The sequence below is a fragment of the Schistosoma mansoni genome (genome assembly GCF_000237925.1).
Source record: "Schistosoma mansoni, WGS project CABG00000000 data, supercontig 0221, strain Puerto Rico, whole genome shotgun sequence".
NCBI lineage: Eukaryota > Metazoa > Platyhelminthes > Trematoda > Strigeidida > Schistosomatidae > Schistosoma > Schistosoma mansoni.
In genome coordinates, this window is record NW_017386087.1 from 289853 (window position 1) to 308499 (window position 18647).

An 18647-nucleotide genomic window follows, 5' to 3' on the forward strand; every position below is an offset into this window, starting at 1 on the left:
TTATTGGCTATCTAGATTCAATAACGCATCTTATGTTTAAAACGAAAGGTGCTGAGTTTGAGTTTCAGTGTGAACATTGACACTGGGATGCATGTACATCCAGCTGACAAGTCCCGAATAGGACCAAAATTGTGTCATGGATTCCACTGTTATATTCAGCACTGTTTCATAGATTCGAAACAGTCCATAATGGCAACTGCTTTTAACATTGACTTCAACTGAGATGTACGGTCCACAAGGAACATGTCAGTTCATCAATTCATCTGTTCTGTGGGCCCAGTTGTATCGAGCGTACAGTTCAGCGACTTCGTCACCGTATTGTGGAACACCACCTGGTTGAACAAAGTAAAATTAAAGGTGGTCAGGAGTTCTATTCTCGCACACTTGGTTGGGATAGGACATCAAGCGAACCTGAACACAGCTTCTGAAGTTATCCATTATATCCCACTAACACTACCACATGGTTTATGCAAACCATATCCGGAAACTTAATTCTGTATCTAGAATTTTGTACAACCCTTCTTTCTGCATTGGCCATAGGTCATAGGTCTTTTAAGAGCAGTTTTTTCATAGATTTTTAATTTCTTGTTGACTTTATATTCCCCCATAGTTTCAATATTTGTTTCTTTGTTCTTAACTAATTCCTTTTTTGTCAATCTTACAACCTCGTTTTCCAATTCCTTATTACTTAAGTCATTTATGTTAGGTTTCCTACTAAGCATTTTATCACATCTGTTATTATCAATTCTTGAACCACATGTTAATTTGTTCATTTTTTGCTAGTATCTGTGATTATTTGTCGTCTAATTGTTTCGCTTAGCATTCCCAGTTATTTTTATAAACATTTGGATTCGTTAAAGTATCTAACATGTCACTTGGCTATAATTATTATTGTAGAGAGCCATGATAAGAAATTAATTGAAAAGGAATATTTCCTTGCTCTATTCGTCTTTTTATTCAATATCTAAATGTGAATTTTGGCTATATCAAAAAGAACAAATGAGATAGAAAAATGGAAAGTTAGAAATGATACTCAAGATTTAGATGAAGTTGAAGGATTGCAGCTTGCCACATTGACTTGGGTTTAAGTCCCGTGTGCGGGATCGTGGATGCGCACAGCTAAGGACGAAACGACTGTCCAGTGCTTCCACGTCTCAATGGTGATTTAGATTAGATGGACCCGTGAATTATTTTAAGGTTAATGATGTTGAACATATCTTAGTTTGTTGAAACGATCGATCTAGATGATATGCAATGATACAATGTTAATCGATAACTAATCACAAAATTAAATTGTTTATGAGCGATATAGCTCCAGACCCTATTTGATGGTGGTCAAGCTAGAAATGGAACTACGAAGGAATTGGAAAACTGGACAAGCTACATCACAAAAGTTCGATGCAGCCTTCCTTCGAGGTGCTAACTAACTCAGCAATAAATCCCAACCTTTAAGAGATCTACTAAAAAAAGGAGGAAACCACACTGGAGAACATCTGAAGTGGAATTAAAGAAGCAATAACTTTGTTGTGTCAGGAGTTCCTGGCCTCAAGAAGCACCATCATAAAGAATGAATCTCTGTTAATATCCCGAAGATTCGAGAAAGGAACAGGAAAGCAACAACCAACAACAGCCGAGTAAGAGCAGATAAAGCCAAGGCACAGACCGAATACACGGAAGCAAACAAACGAGTGAACAGGAGCATTGGAGCTGATAAACGGAAATACGTGGAAGGCCTAGCAATGACGATGAAAAAAGCTTCAAGAAAAGGAAATAGAAGACAACTGTAAGATACGGCGAATAATTTGGCGAGAAAACACAGTAAATCAGGGCGAACAGTCAGATACAAAAAAGGCTAGTCATTCATTGCGATTCAAGAACAGTGGAACAGGTGGTTAAAACACTTTGAAGAGCTCTTGAATAGAGCAACCCGCACTAAACTCACCGGGCATCAAGTCAGCACATACAGACCTTTTCTTGTTACCTCATCAAAAACTGAATAAGTCTTCAAGGGCATCAGAAAAATCAGCAGCTGGAAAGCAACTGGGTCAGACGACATACCATCGGAAGCCCTTAAGTTAGACATGGAAATCACATAGAAGTAGCAACAGCCTCTGAAGTAGTAGGCCTCAGCATACACAAGGAAACATGCGAAACCCTGAAATACAACACAATGAGCACCAACGAAATCATATTTGATACGAAGGCTGTGGAAAAGACGTAAATTTTCACGTGCCGGGGCAACGTCGTCGATGAAGAAGGATGATCCAATGCAGACGTAAATGCAAGGATTGGTAAAACGAGGGTGGCATTCCTACAGTTAAAGAACACAAAGGACTCAATACAACTGTCAACCAACACCAAAGTTTGAATCTTCAATACGAACGTCAAGACATATTGTACGGAGCTGAAACGTGAATAACTACTACAACCATAATCAAAAATGTACATGTATTTATAAACAATTATCTAGAAAAGACACTCCAGATCCGTTGGGCAGACATCAGCAATAATTTGCTGTAGGAGAGGATAGCTTCCAACTGAAGAGGGAATTAGGGAAAGATACTGGTGGTGGGTAGGACATGCGTTGCAGACATCATCAAACTGCATTACGAGGCAAGCGCTAACTTGCAATCCTGAATGGGAAACGAAAAGAGGCAGACTAAAGAACACGCTGCACCGGTAATGGGAGGCAGACATCACAAGAATAAACAGAATTTGAGAACAACTGAAAAGGAGAGTCCAGGACAGATTACCTATGCCCCAGGCATACGTAAGTTTATTTTGCGTGTCATGTCACCCCCGTTTCTTTGTAAATTTCTTTACTTATGGCTGACTAAATCCTACCGACTAATTTGCCTCTGCACCATTACAATAAAAGTGCGTTCACTCTGTTCTGAAATGGAACTTAGCATTGTATTTGTACTGATCTTTCTATGTTTGTTTTTTTCTTTGTGTTGCTCTGCTGTATTATAAACTAGAGCCGTTTCTTTCATTAGTACATGTTATTTGCTTGACGATATGACACGTACAGCCTTTTGTCTAGTGATAATGTATGGCAATACTAGTTTACTTATCTGATTTATGTCCCCTAACAAGTTTTGCTTTCTTTTCATCTTAAAAAGGTCAAGAAACTACACCTTCGTACAATTCAGATGAAGATGAAGACTACTGTCCAAGTGAAGATAGTGGTCGCGATTGGAAAGGTGTAGGTTTTTTCACTTCATCTTATTTCTTGTGTTCCAGTACTTTTGTTATCGTTAATACCCAGCAACTCAATGGGAGATTTAATGAGGAAGTCTCTTGACGTATTACGTGTCGGTTACCATCAATAATTGTTGAATAACAATCAGTGTAATAAAATTAACAACAGCAGACAAGTCTTAACACGTGCAGATAAAATTTGTGTCAATCAATAACAAAGCAGTTAAACATCAACCAGTAAAGTACAAGAAAAAGAATAAATGCTAGTTATTTTTAAGTAATATAGTTATAGTATACACGCTTCAAGTTAGTTTTACAGGTTTGTTGATAACAAATAATTTGTAGTTAAAATCGCACATTGACTTCAACTTGACAACCACTAAAAATAGAAGAGCATTAAACAGTTATTTCATCCTGGTATGAAACTCAAATACCTATTTTTGGGTTAACTGGTAAATTCAATTCATTCTTTATCATATATTAATTTGTATGAGAACAGTCTCATGTGATTTGCTGTGGATAAAAGAATTTTTAATATGCTAGTACTTTCTATGTTTAAAATACCCCACCACTATCACCTTGAATTTAAATTTTTTGATCTCTATAACGTTGAACTTTCAACTTCAGGTTTGTTCTCTATCACTTGAAAGTCATTTACTAGTTTATTCCTTTTCAGTTTTTTTCCAATAAGTTATATCAGAACTACTTTATTTTATTAATTTATTTCGTTTACTGAATGTGTAGATTTCCTTTTGGTGTAATAGTTGTCTTGTCTTTTAGATTGTCGTTGCTATCAGTCGTACTCGATGTAAAGCCTCGCACACGTATGCGTTAGCCGTGGTCATCTTATAATATCTGCACGACAGGATAAAATAACAAGGCTGTAGCATAGCGTTCTTTACTGTGAAACTGACTATCTCATATGTAGTGCTTATTTAAACACACTGGGATCATTCCAAAAATTTAACCAGTGATAATGCCTGTGTCCGATACCAAATACATCTGTTTCATGAGCTTTGTAATACTTGCTAGACACTTGTCTTTGGTTTAAATATATGAAGGATAGATCTAAAAGCCTGAAACTAATTAATTTAATCTAGCTCTCATACTCAGCTAAGGGTTTAAAACGAAATCAAATTGCTTTGTGCAGCATGTCGTCTTATATTATGAAGAGGATGTCTCTAAAACCTCGACTTCACTGTTCGAACCCCAACAATAATTGGTCACTTCAAGCTTGTGATCTAGCGTGCAAGATTTAGAGCTTGGTTTGATACTATCTGTAGATATTTCATATCTGTTTTCAAAGCGCAAAATCTTATCCTCTTGGATCTCAGATATCCTGAGTACTTCTGTTTCTACTAACACTTTGTTCGCTACTAACATGTACGTGAAACAATTTATCAAAACAAAGTTATACAGTTTTAAAGAGAATATTATATAAATGGCAGGGAAGATCACATGATTGAGGGTGAAATAATATATCAGAAATTCGATCTCTTATGAGAATCATAAATCTAGACGATGTATTTTTTACCTTTATAGTTTTCATCATAAAATAATCTTAGAGGACCACTACAAATCACAAAGCACTAGACCACTGTTTCGTCGTAGTATAAAACTCCACACCTCTAGACAGGTCTTGAATCCGATCCATGGTGTAGGGTCGTGAATGCTCAGTACTGAGGAGTCCTACATTATAAAATTTACGTACAATACTTCCTCGTTTTCATCGGTTCTCTAACAATGGCAAATCCATTATGTAAACTGAATGTTCAGCATTCTCCATAATCCCCTCATGCTAATATTTATAATTCATTGACCAACAATACGAACTTCATATCACGTACTTAAATTACTTATTCTCTGAAGCTCTCCTTCCTACATTTTATTTCCTTAATCTCTTTTCTCTCTATATTTCCAACATGCTATATAGGAGATAAAAATTGGTGAAGATTATCAGGCAAATATCCCTATGCTTGTGCTAGCATCAAATGTAATTGATAATCAATGTGATGAAAGTCTATCGTATTATGGTTCTGAACGGATTTTTCAAGAATCTAGTCTTCTATGGAAACCTTCGGAAAAGCTCTGTGAAACTGATGTCACACGCTTTGAGAGGTCATATGCCCAAGTTGTTCTGTCTACACTGCCTAATGAACGAACAATAGACGATGAAGAGGTAACTTCGGTCTTTATGCTTACAGTTATGTTCACAATTTTCCACCTTGACTACTTGTTAATAAGTAAAGTAGTAATGCTAAAATATGCTCATTTATACACTGATTTCTCGAAAATACTATAAGCAATTTGAGTTTGATTCATCAAATTAGAATGTTCGTTTTACTTTATATTCACTCGGGATGCATATACTAGATGTTTTATTGTGCAGCTAGTCTAATTGAGTTTCATACCACGTCAGTACAGTTGTTTAGTTGTAGGAATAACCAATAAGGTCTGCAGTTTTAGCTTATAATTTGTTAGGATATTCACAAGAATATCCCAAAAATTATCTCGAATGTAAAATGGTATGTTTTCAGACTCTTCACATAATTCGCATGTTATCTCCTATTGGCCATTATTTACAGTGTCCTAACTATGACTTTCATGTGTCGTTTCCCTATTGGTCAATTTTGAGTCGTCCTAATTATAACCTTTACGTGTCCTTCCTTTCCATTGGTTACTGTTAATAGTCATCGTAACTGTATAAATATGCCTTGTCTGTAAACCATTTTTGTTCTGCTGCTGACCCCATAAACAATTCTCATTTAACGGCTGTGTTCTGATTTATTGGAGTTGGGGAACAGTATTGGGGTCGAACTAGGATATCTGAATTCGGTCAATCGGTAGAATTGCGTGTAGTCCTATCGCAATACCCTATATATTTCGCGTTATAACAATTTGGCGACGGAGATTTTGCAAACAAGTTGCTGACTAGCTATGGATCCAGTTAAATTAGAAGAATTGTTCAAGCAACAGTTGAAGCTGATGGAGATGTTTACTCAGACGCAGATCTCTTCTCGAGTTTCATGTACACCAACAATCCCTCAATCAGTCGACGGTATTACTAGTGGTATTTCAGAGTTTCTTTATGATCCTGATGCCAATATTACATTTGATACCTGGTTCAGACGTTATGAAGATCTTTTTAAAGTCGACCTTGCTGACAGAGATGATTCGTGGAAGGTGCGTCTTCTCCTTCGAAAACTTGGTCCATCAGAGCTTGATAAGTATTGCAACTACATTCTACCGCAGAACCCACGAGACCGTTCCTTCGATGCCACTGTTCAAACTCTCAGTCAACTTTTTGGTGACCATCATTCACTTTTCAATACGCGTTATCTCTGTTTAAAACTGGTCATGATTGAGTCCGATGACTTCTTAACCCATGTTGGCATTGTCAACCGTGAGTGCGAACGGTTCAAGCTCAAATCCCTTACCGACGACCAATTCAAATCCCTCGTATTCATATGTAGTCTTCAGTCACCTAAATTCTCCGACACCAGAACTCGATTGCTGAACCATCTTGAACAAGACCCAACGCTAACACTTAATGCAATCGCCGACGAGTATCAACGCATTGTCAACCTGCAGCGTGACACCACTTTGGTCCAATCTGGGGGCCAGGGTGGTTGCGAAGTTCACGCTGTCCAACGTCAGAACAAATCTCCGAGATCAACAACCTGTGGTCCTACGAAAGCCAGTGCTCCTTCTTTCTCTAATCACTCCAGACCGGTTCACAAGAAGCCCCCCTCTCCATGTTGGCACTGTGGAGCCTGGCATTATGTGAAATTTTGTCCATTCAAACAGCAGCTGTGCGATCGCTGTCATAAAGTTGGTCACAAAAGCGGTTTTTGTCAATCCCATCGACCCAATAGCCGTCGAAATGCACAGACGCAGCATCGTTATCCTAAAAAGCCGGTTCCCTCATCAGGAAGTTTAGCAGCAGTCTTCCACACCCATGCCGCCACGCGACGCAAATTTCTTACCCTCTCAATCAATGGTCAGCCAGTTCGATTGCAGTTGGACACTGCATCAGATATCACTATTCTGTCGAAAGATACTTGGCGAACCTTGGGTCAACCTCCCATCAAACCATCTTCGCAGACAGCCGTTAGTGCATGTGGTGGTCATCTCCGCCTTCATGGTGAACTTAATTGCTGTATTTCGTTCAGAGATACAACCTTCAACGGAACGTGCTACATCACCAAATCTCCTCTCAACCTTCTGGGTTTAGATTGGTTCGAAGAACTTGATCTTGCCAATCTTCCTATCAGCACTATCTGTAATCAAGTACAAACTCCTGCTACTACACAACAGCATGCTACAGACCTCCAAAATCGATTCATCGAACTCCTCCAGCCTGGTTGGAAGCTACGAACAATCCATAGTGCGATGGCACCCAGGCGAGTAACCCGGTAGAATCCCCGAATGCAGAACACTAGAATTCCCTACAAAGTTGGTGCGAAAGTGTATGTTCGGGACTATAGACATGGGTATGATAGATGGATAGAGGGTGAAGTCGCAAAGAGACAGGGGAAGGTCATGTATGAGGTCAGAGTAAACCAAGAAATCTGGACCAGGCATCATAATCAACTACGGCCAAGAGATGCCAAAGAAAAAGTTGGAATTATTAACCGAGTTCCCCTCGACTTACTGCTAGATACTTTTCAACTTCCGCCGATGCCTACAACGGAGGCAACTGAGTCGTCTAACCAAGCAGAACATTCTTCAGGTTCTTCGTCGTTACCTCGAAGGAGGTCAAAGCGCAAACGAAGAAAACCAAAGAACTGTCAGGTAAACCCACGATTGCGTCGCTATTGATTTTTTCCAAGGGGAGGTGTTAGGATATTCACAAGAATATCCCAAAAATTATCTCGAATGTAAAATGGTATGTTTTCAGACTCTTCACATAATTCGCATGTTATCTCCTATTGGCCATTATTTACAGTGTCCTAACTATGACTTTCATGTGTCGTTTCCCTATTGGTCAATTTTGAGTCGTCCTAATTATAACCTTTACGTGTCCTTCCTTTCCATTGGTTACTGTTAATAGTCATCGTAACTGTATAAATATGCCTTGTCTGTAAACCATTTTTGTTCTGCTGCTGACCCCATAAACAATTCTCATTTAACGGCTGTGTTCTGATTTATTGGAGTTGGGGAACAGTATTGGGGTCGAACTAGGATATCTGAATTCGGTCAATCGGTAGAATTGCGTGTAGTCCTATCGCAATACCCTATATATTTCGCGTTATAACATAATTGTTATCTTAGCCACTCTAACAAGATTTCAATCACATATTTATTTTTCTATTTCATTGTCTACCATTGTTTTATTTTAGGCTTTATTCTTGTTAATGCGTTGTGATTACGATACGGATGAAGCGCTGCAACGATTACAATTTAAAGCAGTATCACCAATTGGTATGATGGCCTTTTTAAAACTCGATGTCTACACATGTGTGTATTTATGTTTTCTGTCGTTTGTCTAATAATCGTGGCTAGATTTTGAATAGTAATCACGTTTACTTCTCAATTATTTCGTTGATTTCAAATTAAAACTCAATTTTATTCACATTCAAAAGAATGATATACATGCAAGCAAATAGAATATAAATGAGATATCTCGTATTCCTTGTTGTTTTAAATGTATTTATATCCATATTCTAAAGTCTCACATTTTCAATGCATATAAATCATCTATTTTGTTTACATAGTTAAGACATACCTTTTCTATCTTAAAAATGTTTTGAAAACTCATCTGTACATATTACTGTCAAGCTAAAGTCACGTTTGGCATCGATACTATACAGATTTTGATAATAGGTATCTTCGAAAATTGCTCGTATATCGTGGAACGACTGAGTGAACGGTGTTGAGTTCAGGCATAAGTGCTAAACAAAAATGACACGTCGGTTGGTGGGAACAGGAATCTTTATTGATCGAGCCGGTTGGGACACATGTCACGTCGTATGCTGCCCCCCCACTATCTGCGTCGATCGACGATATTTACTGTAGTAAGTGTAGTTTGGAAAAAGTAGAGGAAGATAAACCAAAACCTAGCATCAATCCATGGAATCATTCACTGTTAGACTGAACTGTGCTGGTACATCCTGACTACCTAGTTGGGCTCCACGCAATAACTGATTGGTGAGTGATTGGATAACATGGTTTAAAACCGGTTTCAGTGGAACAGATGCATTCATTCTTCATCCTCCTTTAGATCATCAGTTTCAACACTCCTTCATATATACTTTCTTTTCGAACCATATTCTCTAATATTTAGTTTCTGTCACTCAATTCCGGTAAAGTTATTTCTACTTATTTATTTATTTTTAATCATCATCTCGTTGGACTGACTTGATATGATGAGTTTGGCTAATTCACACTTACGCCAGGGTCTGTGCCTTGTATCCCGTGTAAAATTGCGACATATATACTTAGGCAGTCATATCAGTTAATTTTTGTTATGCTATAAATGCATATAATAAATTGCATTCCTCCTACGTACATTCCTCTACATACTTATGCTTATCAATAGTACACACGTCCATGAGTATTTCCAATATAAATTCTATTGCACTTTTTTGTCATTATTGCTACTGCATTATTTCGATTCCTTTTGTTATCCATCTTGTTATTTCCATCTCGTCGTACTAATATGATATAACGATTGGAGCCAATGCACATCTTTACTAGACTCTGCGTTAATAATCAGTGAATTACATGATAATAGGGTGTTTTTGCTTTCACTAATATTGTAATTCGATTTGCATATTTGACTGTGTAATAGTTTGTATCTATTTTCACAAAGTTTGATCATGTCGGAAAAATGTGTGTTTCTTCGAAAGATCGTTTGTCTTGGCTATGTGGTAAATGTAGATGGTCATTAAATACGTATTCACTATGAAAGCCACCCACTTGAAAAAATTAGACTTATTATATAAAAGGCAAAATGTGATTTGGAAGAAAATTAAGTAAACTGTGCTGTACGTTTTTTGGAAACATTTATCTTAGTTTTAAACAAACGAAAATTGTAAATAGGCGTATTTCGTTTCAAGTGGCCATTGGTCGCTGTGCTATAGCTTAATATGCTAACGATCTGCATAATCTTTCTTTTATAAGACCCCAGATTGAAATTTGTGTGTAGTTTGCGCTTGTTGTCGATAAATTAAAGTTGATTTATATATATATATATATATATATATATATATATATATATATATATATGAATTTATTAAATTAAATCAATGCACAACATTGCTTTTGTTAATCTGACATTGTTATGTTACATTAGATAACAACGCTAATCTTTAATTCATTTCTGTACTGATTATTTGTTTACAATTTATTTGCGCAAATCAGAAGTACCAGGTCCCATTTTGCGACTGACTGATTTCCACAAATAGGAATTCTCATAAGATGCAAGAGATGTTTTGAAATTATGAATAGCTCTTTTTTCAGACCTCAACTTTTTTGTATATTGGATATTTCAATTCAAGTTAATAGCAGATAGAATGTATTCATAGGTCGCTAAGTTTCACTACAGATATCTTTATTCTTGTTTGGTAAAACCTTCGGATGACCAGTGCTGAAGTCACATATAGAGTACGAGATAAAGATGATAAATTGAGAAATGAGACTAGTTTTTGATTTGTGTATTACGTAAGACTAGCTACCATCTACTTCAGAGTTCGATATTGGCCAAAGTGTGATTGAAATGAAGAAAAGTAAGGTTGAATAAACCAATAGGTGAAACCAGTTCATGTAGTTATTGAATATAGACCTAGTTATAATGACAGACATTATCCTCTATTTACTGTCCTTTTTTATTTCATTCCCAGCTGTTCCCGGCTATTTAGATTCATGGTCGGAGTCCGATTGTACAGCATTTGAGAAAAGTTTCGCTTTATGTGGAAAAGATTTTCGGCAGATCCGAGAGACACGAGTGAGTAGATTTCACTTACCTCAAATACCTCATTATCTATTTAGATCTGTTTTTCCATACCAACAAATAGAATGGTCAGATTCAAGTTACTACTATCATAATGTTTATAGACGCAATATTCAATGTTTAATGGTAAATAGGCATGAATCTGTTTTATGATGATATATCTGTTTACTCAATAAAAAGGAAAAATGACCTTATGTATACCATGTTTACTGTTGTTAAACATAGTTGGAAACGTGTATTTTTACATATATTTGATAGAAATAGCTCCTAAAACATTGAGTAGGCGTCAACGACTAGATAACATAGTTAAATCGTAACTTTCGACCTGACCATAGTTGAGATATGCATAATGAATATATGCTAGGAAATTCCTTATGTTCACTAGGTGGCTGAAGAAGGCAGTCATTTGTTCATTCTGTTTATATGGCACAAATCTATTAAGTCATTTATCATTCATTTAAACTGTGTGGAATAACATGGACCTGGTAGTTAGTCAATCTAGTTGTGTACATCTTTACATTTTTGTTCCCGAATCCTCCCCCGTGTTAGTGTAGATCGCAACAAGTTGAATTATGTTGCTTTCAGTCTTTCTCAGTTGCTATCTTTTTTTTGCTAAACGTCAAGATTATAGTGTATATTGCCAATCACAAACGTAAATGCCTCGATGTCATTTTTTTTCTAACTAGTTTTGCTAGCTGAATAATAAAAGTAGTCCACTACTGACACACTCTCAATTCTTTGTCTTGTTCACTTTGTAAATTCCACCACTAAAATACTTATTCTGTTTTTATTTCTTTGTTCTGGATTAGTATACTAAATGGTGTACATAAATCTAGCATAAATGTTTCCGTTACCCATCCTTCGCTTCGTCAGTATAGCGTACTCTAAACTTTAGTAGTTTGATTGAGAAGCTTTCTTTCTTTCTTGCGACAGTATCCTTTCTAACTACTCAATTAATCACGTCAAGAAAATATATTACCAGTAAACATACCCTTATGCTTCAAGTTTTCTTTAATTCCATGGTGTATGTAACATGAATAGATATGGTTACCCTACATTTAATAGTTCTTTTACGTTTTCGTGTTATTTCACTGATCAGTTTCTTTTATTAACTTTAAAACTGTCTTTAATTCAATTATTATCAACGAATCTAAACAACTTTTTGAGGAAATTGAAGAAAAATAGTTATCAAAAAATTGATGATATGGTAAACCATTGGAAAGTCGTAAGCATCAAACATTTCTCTTTAGTTTAGCAATCCACACTCATGACCCTTAGTTGTTTTTTAATGGAAAGCTGAAGTTTCAAAAATTAAAAGCCTACTACATACATTAAAATCCATCATGTTTATCCTATTTGATTAACTTCGGTTGATTGTTTGTTTGCTTTTGTCAAATGAAATTTTATAGCTTCGTCATAAAACTGTATCGGAACTAATTCATTTTTATTACCTTTGGAAGAAGACAGCACGTCATGATGAGTTTGCGCGAATATATCGTAGAGATAAAAAGAAATCTTCACATCCTAACATTGCGTAAGTTTTTTACAACTGTCGTAGTCTTTTGTCTATCTAAATATAATTTTCAGTAACTAGATGCTTGGTGGCTTATTACACACATCTACTTATCACTAAAATTTCCACCAATGTCGGTATGAAAACCATGAGATTAGAATTACTTTATACTTTTGTTTCTACGAACTAATCCTTTCTCCCTGTATGGTCCTTATATGAAATCTTTCTTTTATATATTACTACCATTGAAGTAATGAATAATTTTTTTTCCGGTTAGCGTTTTTTTAGCGAGTTAGTTTTCTACGGGATGCGGTCACTAACCCCGTGTCCAACCCTCCTTTATCCGGTATTAGGACCGGAGTAGCCCCCGGAGGGGCTCATCTTGTGCTAATGAGGCACGGGAACTTAGACCGATGCATATATGTGCCTGATCCTATGTTGTAACTGACTGATCAGTACAATGTGTGACTTGAATTGTCTAGTAAAATATTTGCTTACTCAATTATTTTTATGGATGAGTGACAGTCCTTATTATCCTGAATTTGATTGAGACATTCCCCTATTGATTCGATTTACAGCATCTTTGTCAGTATTCATGTGACAAAGTAACACATACTATTCAATCAATTTTGGTTGGTTTTAGCCCTCAATTATAACTTTCTGGACGTGAAACACCGTTCAGTTAACCTATATAATTGTGATAACATTCCCAAATAAAACTTGTATATGGGTAATATATTTTTCCCATGACTGCCTCCCAATTTTACATAGTTTGGGGGATCTTCAGCCTGTGCATTTATCTGGATTCTTTTCGTTGCTGTTTATTAATAGTGGTTCCGTTATAATGATTGGTCCCGTTATTTCTAACCTTTTATTCCCAAACAATCTGAAACTAACTGCACTGGTTGTTCTGTTTTGTTTAACATTAGGTTTTATGTAGCTACTTTACCTTGTTTTATTGATATTTCAGTATCATAACCTGCTCTATTCAAATGATATTCACCACACCGCCATGTAATTTTTATTAAATCGAATTCATTAGTTGAGGGAAACATGGTGTTGTGATGAAACGACTGTTTTATTTATTAATTATTTATTTAAACATAAATATTGTTACAAAGGGGCACCAGGTATATATGCGCCACATTAATTTCATTTGTTTTGTGTGAGGGCTGTGATACTGCCCGGGCACCCAAACCGAAGCAGGTACTATGAAAAAACTGTTAGTCATTTCTCAATATGCTATTTACATTCGTTACAAATCACTGATCCGCTCAATTTCAATTGACTCTCTCTCTCTCTCTCTCTCTCTCTCTATATATATATATATATATATATATATATATATAAATCTCGTAGAAAACAACCTTGCTAAAAAATGTTAACCAAAATAAAGTTTGAGGATCTTTATTGTGAAGAACTATGACATCTCGTGGTGAAAGCTGATATTCTTCGGAAGTCACGAAGCTGATGACCTTTCTAACAACCTGAGCAACAACTAATATAGGTACAAGGAATTTTCGGACAGTGGGAGACCGGGAGGACCAATCAAATAGCTGTGGAAATAAATAAATACAATTTGACTGTTCTCGGATTCAATAAAACTCATTGAAACCTAGCCGGACAGAGAAGTTTAGATTTGGGAGAAATGCCGCTGTACTCTGGTCACGAGGAAGAAAATGCTCCACACACTCAAGGAGTTGCTCTGATACCATCTAAAGAAGCACGTATAAGATGAAAATCTCACGGATCTAGGATAATCAAAGCATCCTTCAATACAAAGAAGGTGAAAATCACAGTGAATGTTATCCAATGTTATGCACCCATCAAGATCAGTTTTACGAGACGCTGCAATCGATCATAGCGTAGCGTTCGGGAAAGGACTCGACTATCCTGATAAGAGACCTAAATGCCAGTGGGAACGGACAACAATGAGTATAGAGATATAATTGAACGACATAGACTGCGAAAAAGAGACGAAGATTGTAAGAGATTTGCGAATATATATGCATTCAACAAAATGGTTATAGGTGTCATAATATTCCCCCACGAACTCGTATTCACTTCGAACGTCAAAATAGTTGTATTATACGTAGCTGAAACTTGGTGAACTACCACAACCACAATCAAAAATGTTCAAGTATTTATGTACATTTGTCCTACTCATGATACTCAATTTTCGTTGGTAAGATGCCATCAACAGCTTCCAACTGAAGAAGTTAGAAAAAGACGCTGAAAGTGGATAGGACAAGCGGAAATAATCAAACTGCATGTTATAATTGTTTTTGCTAATAAACAACCCAGCTACTCCTATTGCTTAATATTCTTATACAATGACACTCGACAAGACCCCAAAATCAGAACACGTTGAACAGGAACGAAATTGTATTCAAAATAACAAGGGTAGGTGAACAGCAATCAATGGTTAGAAAAACGTTCATATATTTATAGTATATACATAAGAAGCTTCTAGATGCTTCTCCAATAATCTGCCTGAGCTGATTGGTTTAGAATTAGCCAATCAGCGTGCGCCGTCACGATCATTCACATGACGTGCCTAAATCCAGTTTATTTCCCGCTAACACTGCATCACGAAACAGGCGCTAACTCGTAATCCTGAAGGGATACGGAAAACAGGAAGACCAAAAAACACACTCCGCCAAGAATTGGAAGATGTCATCAAAAGGATGAAGAGCCAGTGGAAAGGATTGTCCAGGACGGGGTTAGATGGAGAACGCTGGTGAGTGGCCTATACTCCGCCACAAAAGGTGTCAGGAGTAAGCATATATATATATATATATATATATATATAGCCGTAATGTGGTAAATAAGAAATAATATTCTTTATTTAGGCTATGCTATTATGGTTGAAAATTAATTATAAACATTTGCCTGACTGCTTGTTTTTACTTCAAGATTTCTGGGAATATTGTAACTTTGTGTAGTGATGAATGTAAATGTGAAACTTTTGTTTTTATGCTTTATTTTGTACACACTCCTGTTACTAATTACTCGACAGGGATTTTATGGATTGTTTGGCTATGGAACAAGAAATTCTGGCGGAATCCTATATGCAAAGTGCCACTGATGTAGTTTTGTCAACTGCAACATCGAATCCAGATCCTCATAAGTACATTCAGCTTACTTCAATCAGTAATATCGGTTCCATGAAAGCTGGTAGTTGTCAGATGGACTCATCTATTAGTAGTAACAATGCACAAAATACCGGAGTAGTGTCAGCGAATTGTAGTGAAACCTGTACCTCAAGAAGTTCTGTTAATCGATATACAGGTTTGTCAGACGACAAGAGTACGTTCTAACAAGTGTTCTTATTTAACGTTTCCTTGTTTCTGTTCTCCTAAACTGTAGGGCATATTCATTTTAGCAGATTGTTTTCTATTAATTGAATAATTATGGCATAGAGTCAGATATCAAGTACTCTCCGTCTGGAGTTAACTTAACGACGCTCGAACTAGTACCTCTAGTTGGTAGTCGAGATTTTCGTTGTTTAGGTTTAAGTAAATGTTTAGAATGTATTGTCTTTACGCATATATCTATGAAGTTTGAGCAACGTGTTTAAGTATATGAGGGAAATCGTTTGTGCACATCACTCTAGCATTACGCAAAAAAGACAGCTAAATAACCTTAGTTTTGAGAACTTTCATAAGTGTTTTCGATGACATAGATAGGGTAACTGTACTACCTAATCATTATTTCGGATTATTGATTTGGATGTATAATTGTAGAACGTGAAGAGAATTTACCGAAAACAATACTCTTCGTTCAAATATTAATTATGAAGTGAATTTAATCGACTTGTAGAATAGTATTGACACAATAAGACGATACTTGTGTATCTTTGATGATGTTTCATCGTAGAAACATACGTCCAACCAAATAGTTAACTGAGACAGTATTTAAATTACTTTGAAAAGGTATTCCCGATTTTCTGCTGTGCGCATTGTTCACATTTCTATCGGTTGCTGTGGAATGACCAAATATATATATTCTTTTTTCCTACTGTTTTTTTAAAAACATGTTTTAGCCAACCTAATTTCAAGTATTATTTCGATGCTTTGCAGACGATGAAGTCACTACTAGTGTATGCTTAGATGCTTCTGGAAGTCGATGCAAATCGAAATCAAGTGTTAGCTCATTGAATACATCAACAAATACAACTAATAGTATTAATGAAATGAATAATTACAATGGAGCTTATTATATAAAGCAGTCAGATCATATACCTAGTTCATCATCTACACGATCTACACGTGCAGCATTGTCATCAACTGTAACGGTTTAGAGTTAACGGTGCTGGGAGATATATTCGATACTTTTTTTGTCTACATTTTACTTTTTCTTGTTCTAAATGTGACACTCCAGTTTTTATATGCACTTCATTCTCTTGATAATTTCATAACTTTTTTCTAATTGCTAAGCGAGTAAACTTCAATTTATTGTAACACTTTCTTGTTGTCTGTCGGTGGTTTTTTTGTACGTCAGTAGATCTATGTAAGTCTGAATAATGTGTACTATATGAAATACTACTGCTACTTTAAAAACAATGTCAGTTCAAAAGTGATATATCTCATCATTCATGTTATTGTATGTAGTTGCTATTCACTATTGTCATATTATCTTTTGTTTCCCTTAATCAATCTGTACTCACGTTTGGAGTATATTGTCCTGCTTTACTTCACTCATTTCCATTACATTTGTATTTCTATCATGTGAATGAGTAATGTTCCTGTCTTCTGTACTGAAAAAAAACCTATGATTGATATGCTGTTAATAACTTACATGATATATAAATTGTGTTAAAAAACCCGTTTAGAATTTATGTTACACCCTCTTTCAATACAAATCTGGTCAGCGCTTCGATAGAGATAAAATTAAATACAGTTCAACTAAAGAACGAACTCCTATCTCTTACACGAGACGTGTTGATTGCATTTGTTGTAGATGGGTGTTATGTATGCGCGTATGCAGGTGAGTATGCTATTACTAGTGTGCATATGAACGCGTGGATGCACTTATCAATACTTGTTCCACAGTATGCTGTAAACATACGTACGTGTATATATTGTATTGTGCGGTAGTGAGTGAGTCCTACTACAGTCCGCAGTTGATTCAGGTTCAGTCGACACGGAAACCGCCCGTCGCGTAACAAAGCTTGAACCTTAGAACTTTGTGAATGCGCGATATATATATATATATATATATATATATCAAAATTACAGTAAAATTGACTAGATTGCACCAGGACAGCTAGCTTCTCGAAGGCATTGTAAACAGGGTGCACTGAAGAGGTGGCAACTCGTGTCGATTTTTCAAGACACACCACGATCGGCAGACCACTGAAACAGGGGTAGTCTCATTATATAACATGGTGGTTTACTTCTTAGATCGTGAGCGTGAAAATATAACAAACTGGAGACAAGTTTGTATAAATTTCTGTATGAAGAAAACAAGTTGTTTGTTTTAGTTTATTTGTGAGAGCGTGGGCGTTAATATAAAACAAGAATGATCTGAATCCGACCAGCCGTTCTATGAAAATCGTTGTATCTCCGAAACCACTGGACGGATTTTTATGATGTTTGTTTTAGATTATTTGCGAGAGCGTGGGCGTTAATATAAAACAATAATCATCTCATTATATAACATGGTGGTTTACTTCTTAGTTCGTGAGCGTGAAAATATGACAAACAGGAGACAAGTTTGTATAATTTTCTGTATGAAGGAAACCAGTTGACGGATTGTGATGATGTTTGTTTTAGTTTACTTGCGAGAGCGTGTGCGTCAGTATAAAACAAGAATGATCTGAATCCGACCATCCGTTTTATGAAATTTTGAGAAAATGCTTGTATCTGTAGTATCGGTTTATATGTTAAGCCCATATACTTCATTCTAGTTACTGGCCAAGCCAATTCACCTATATATTGAGTCATATTTTGATCTTGTTAATCATTCGCTTATTAA

At 36.2% G+C, this 18647-nt stretch overlaps 1 protein-coding gene across 2 annotated transcripts in view; it reads left to right on the forward strand.

The window, feature by feature from the left end:
- Smp_101370.1 (mesoderm induction early response 1 related) overlaps positions 1–17695 on the forward strand; it is a gene marked incomplete at both ends in the record, with an annotated part of 29848 nt that extends 12153 nt beyond the window's left edge. Inside the window, 7 exons of one of the 2 annotated variants that reach the window (XM_018792681.1) lie at positions 3123–3205; positions 5135–5380; positions 8544–8625; positions 11046–11149; positions 12565–12689; positions 15688–15977; positions 16751–17695. In XM_018792681.1, coding sequence (XP_018644446.1) covers positions 3123–3205; positions 5135–5380; positions 8544–8625; positions 11046–11149; positions 12565–12689; positions 15688–15977; positions 16751–16971 — 1151 coding nt within the window. The remainder of the gene's footprint in view (positions 1–3122; positions 3206–5134; positions 5381–8543; positions 8626–11045; positions 11150–12564; positions 12690–15687; positions 15978–16750) is intronic. The other variant, XM_018792682.1, reaches the window with a different exon arrangement.
- Positions 17696–18647: the final 952 nt, after the last annotated feature.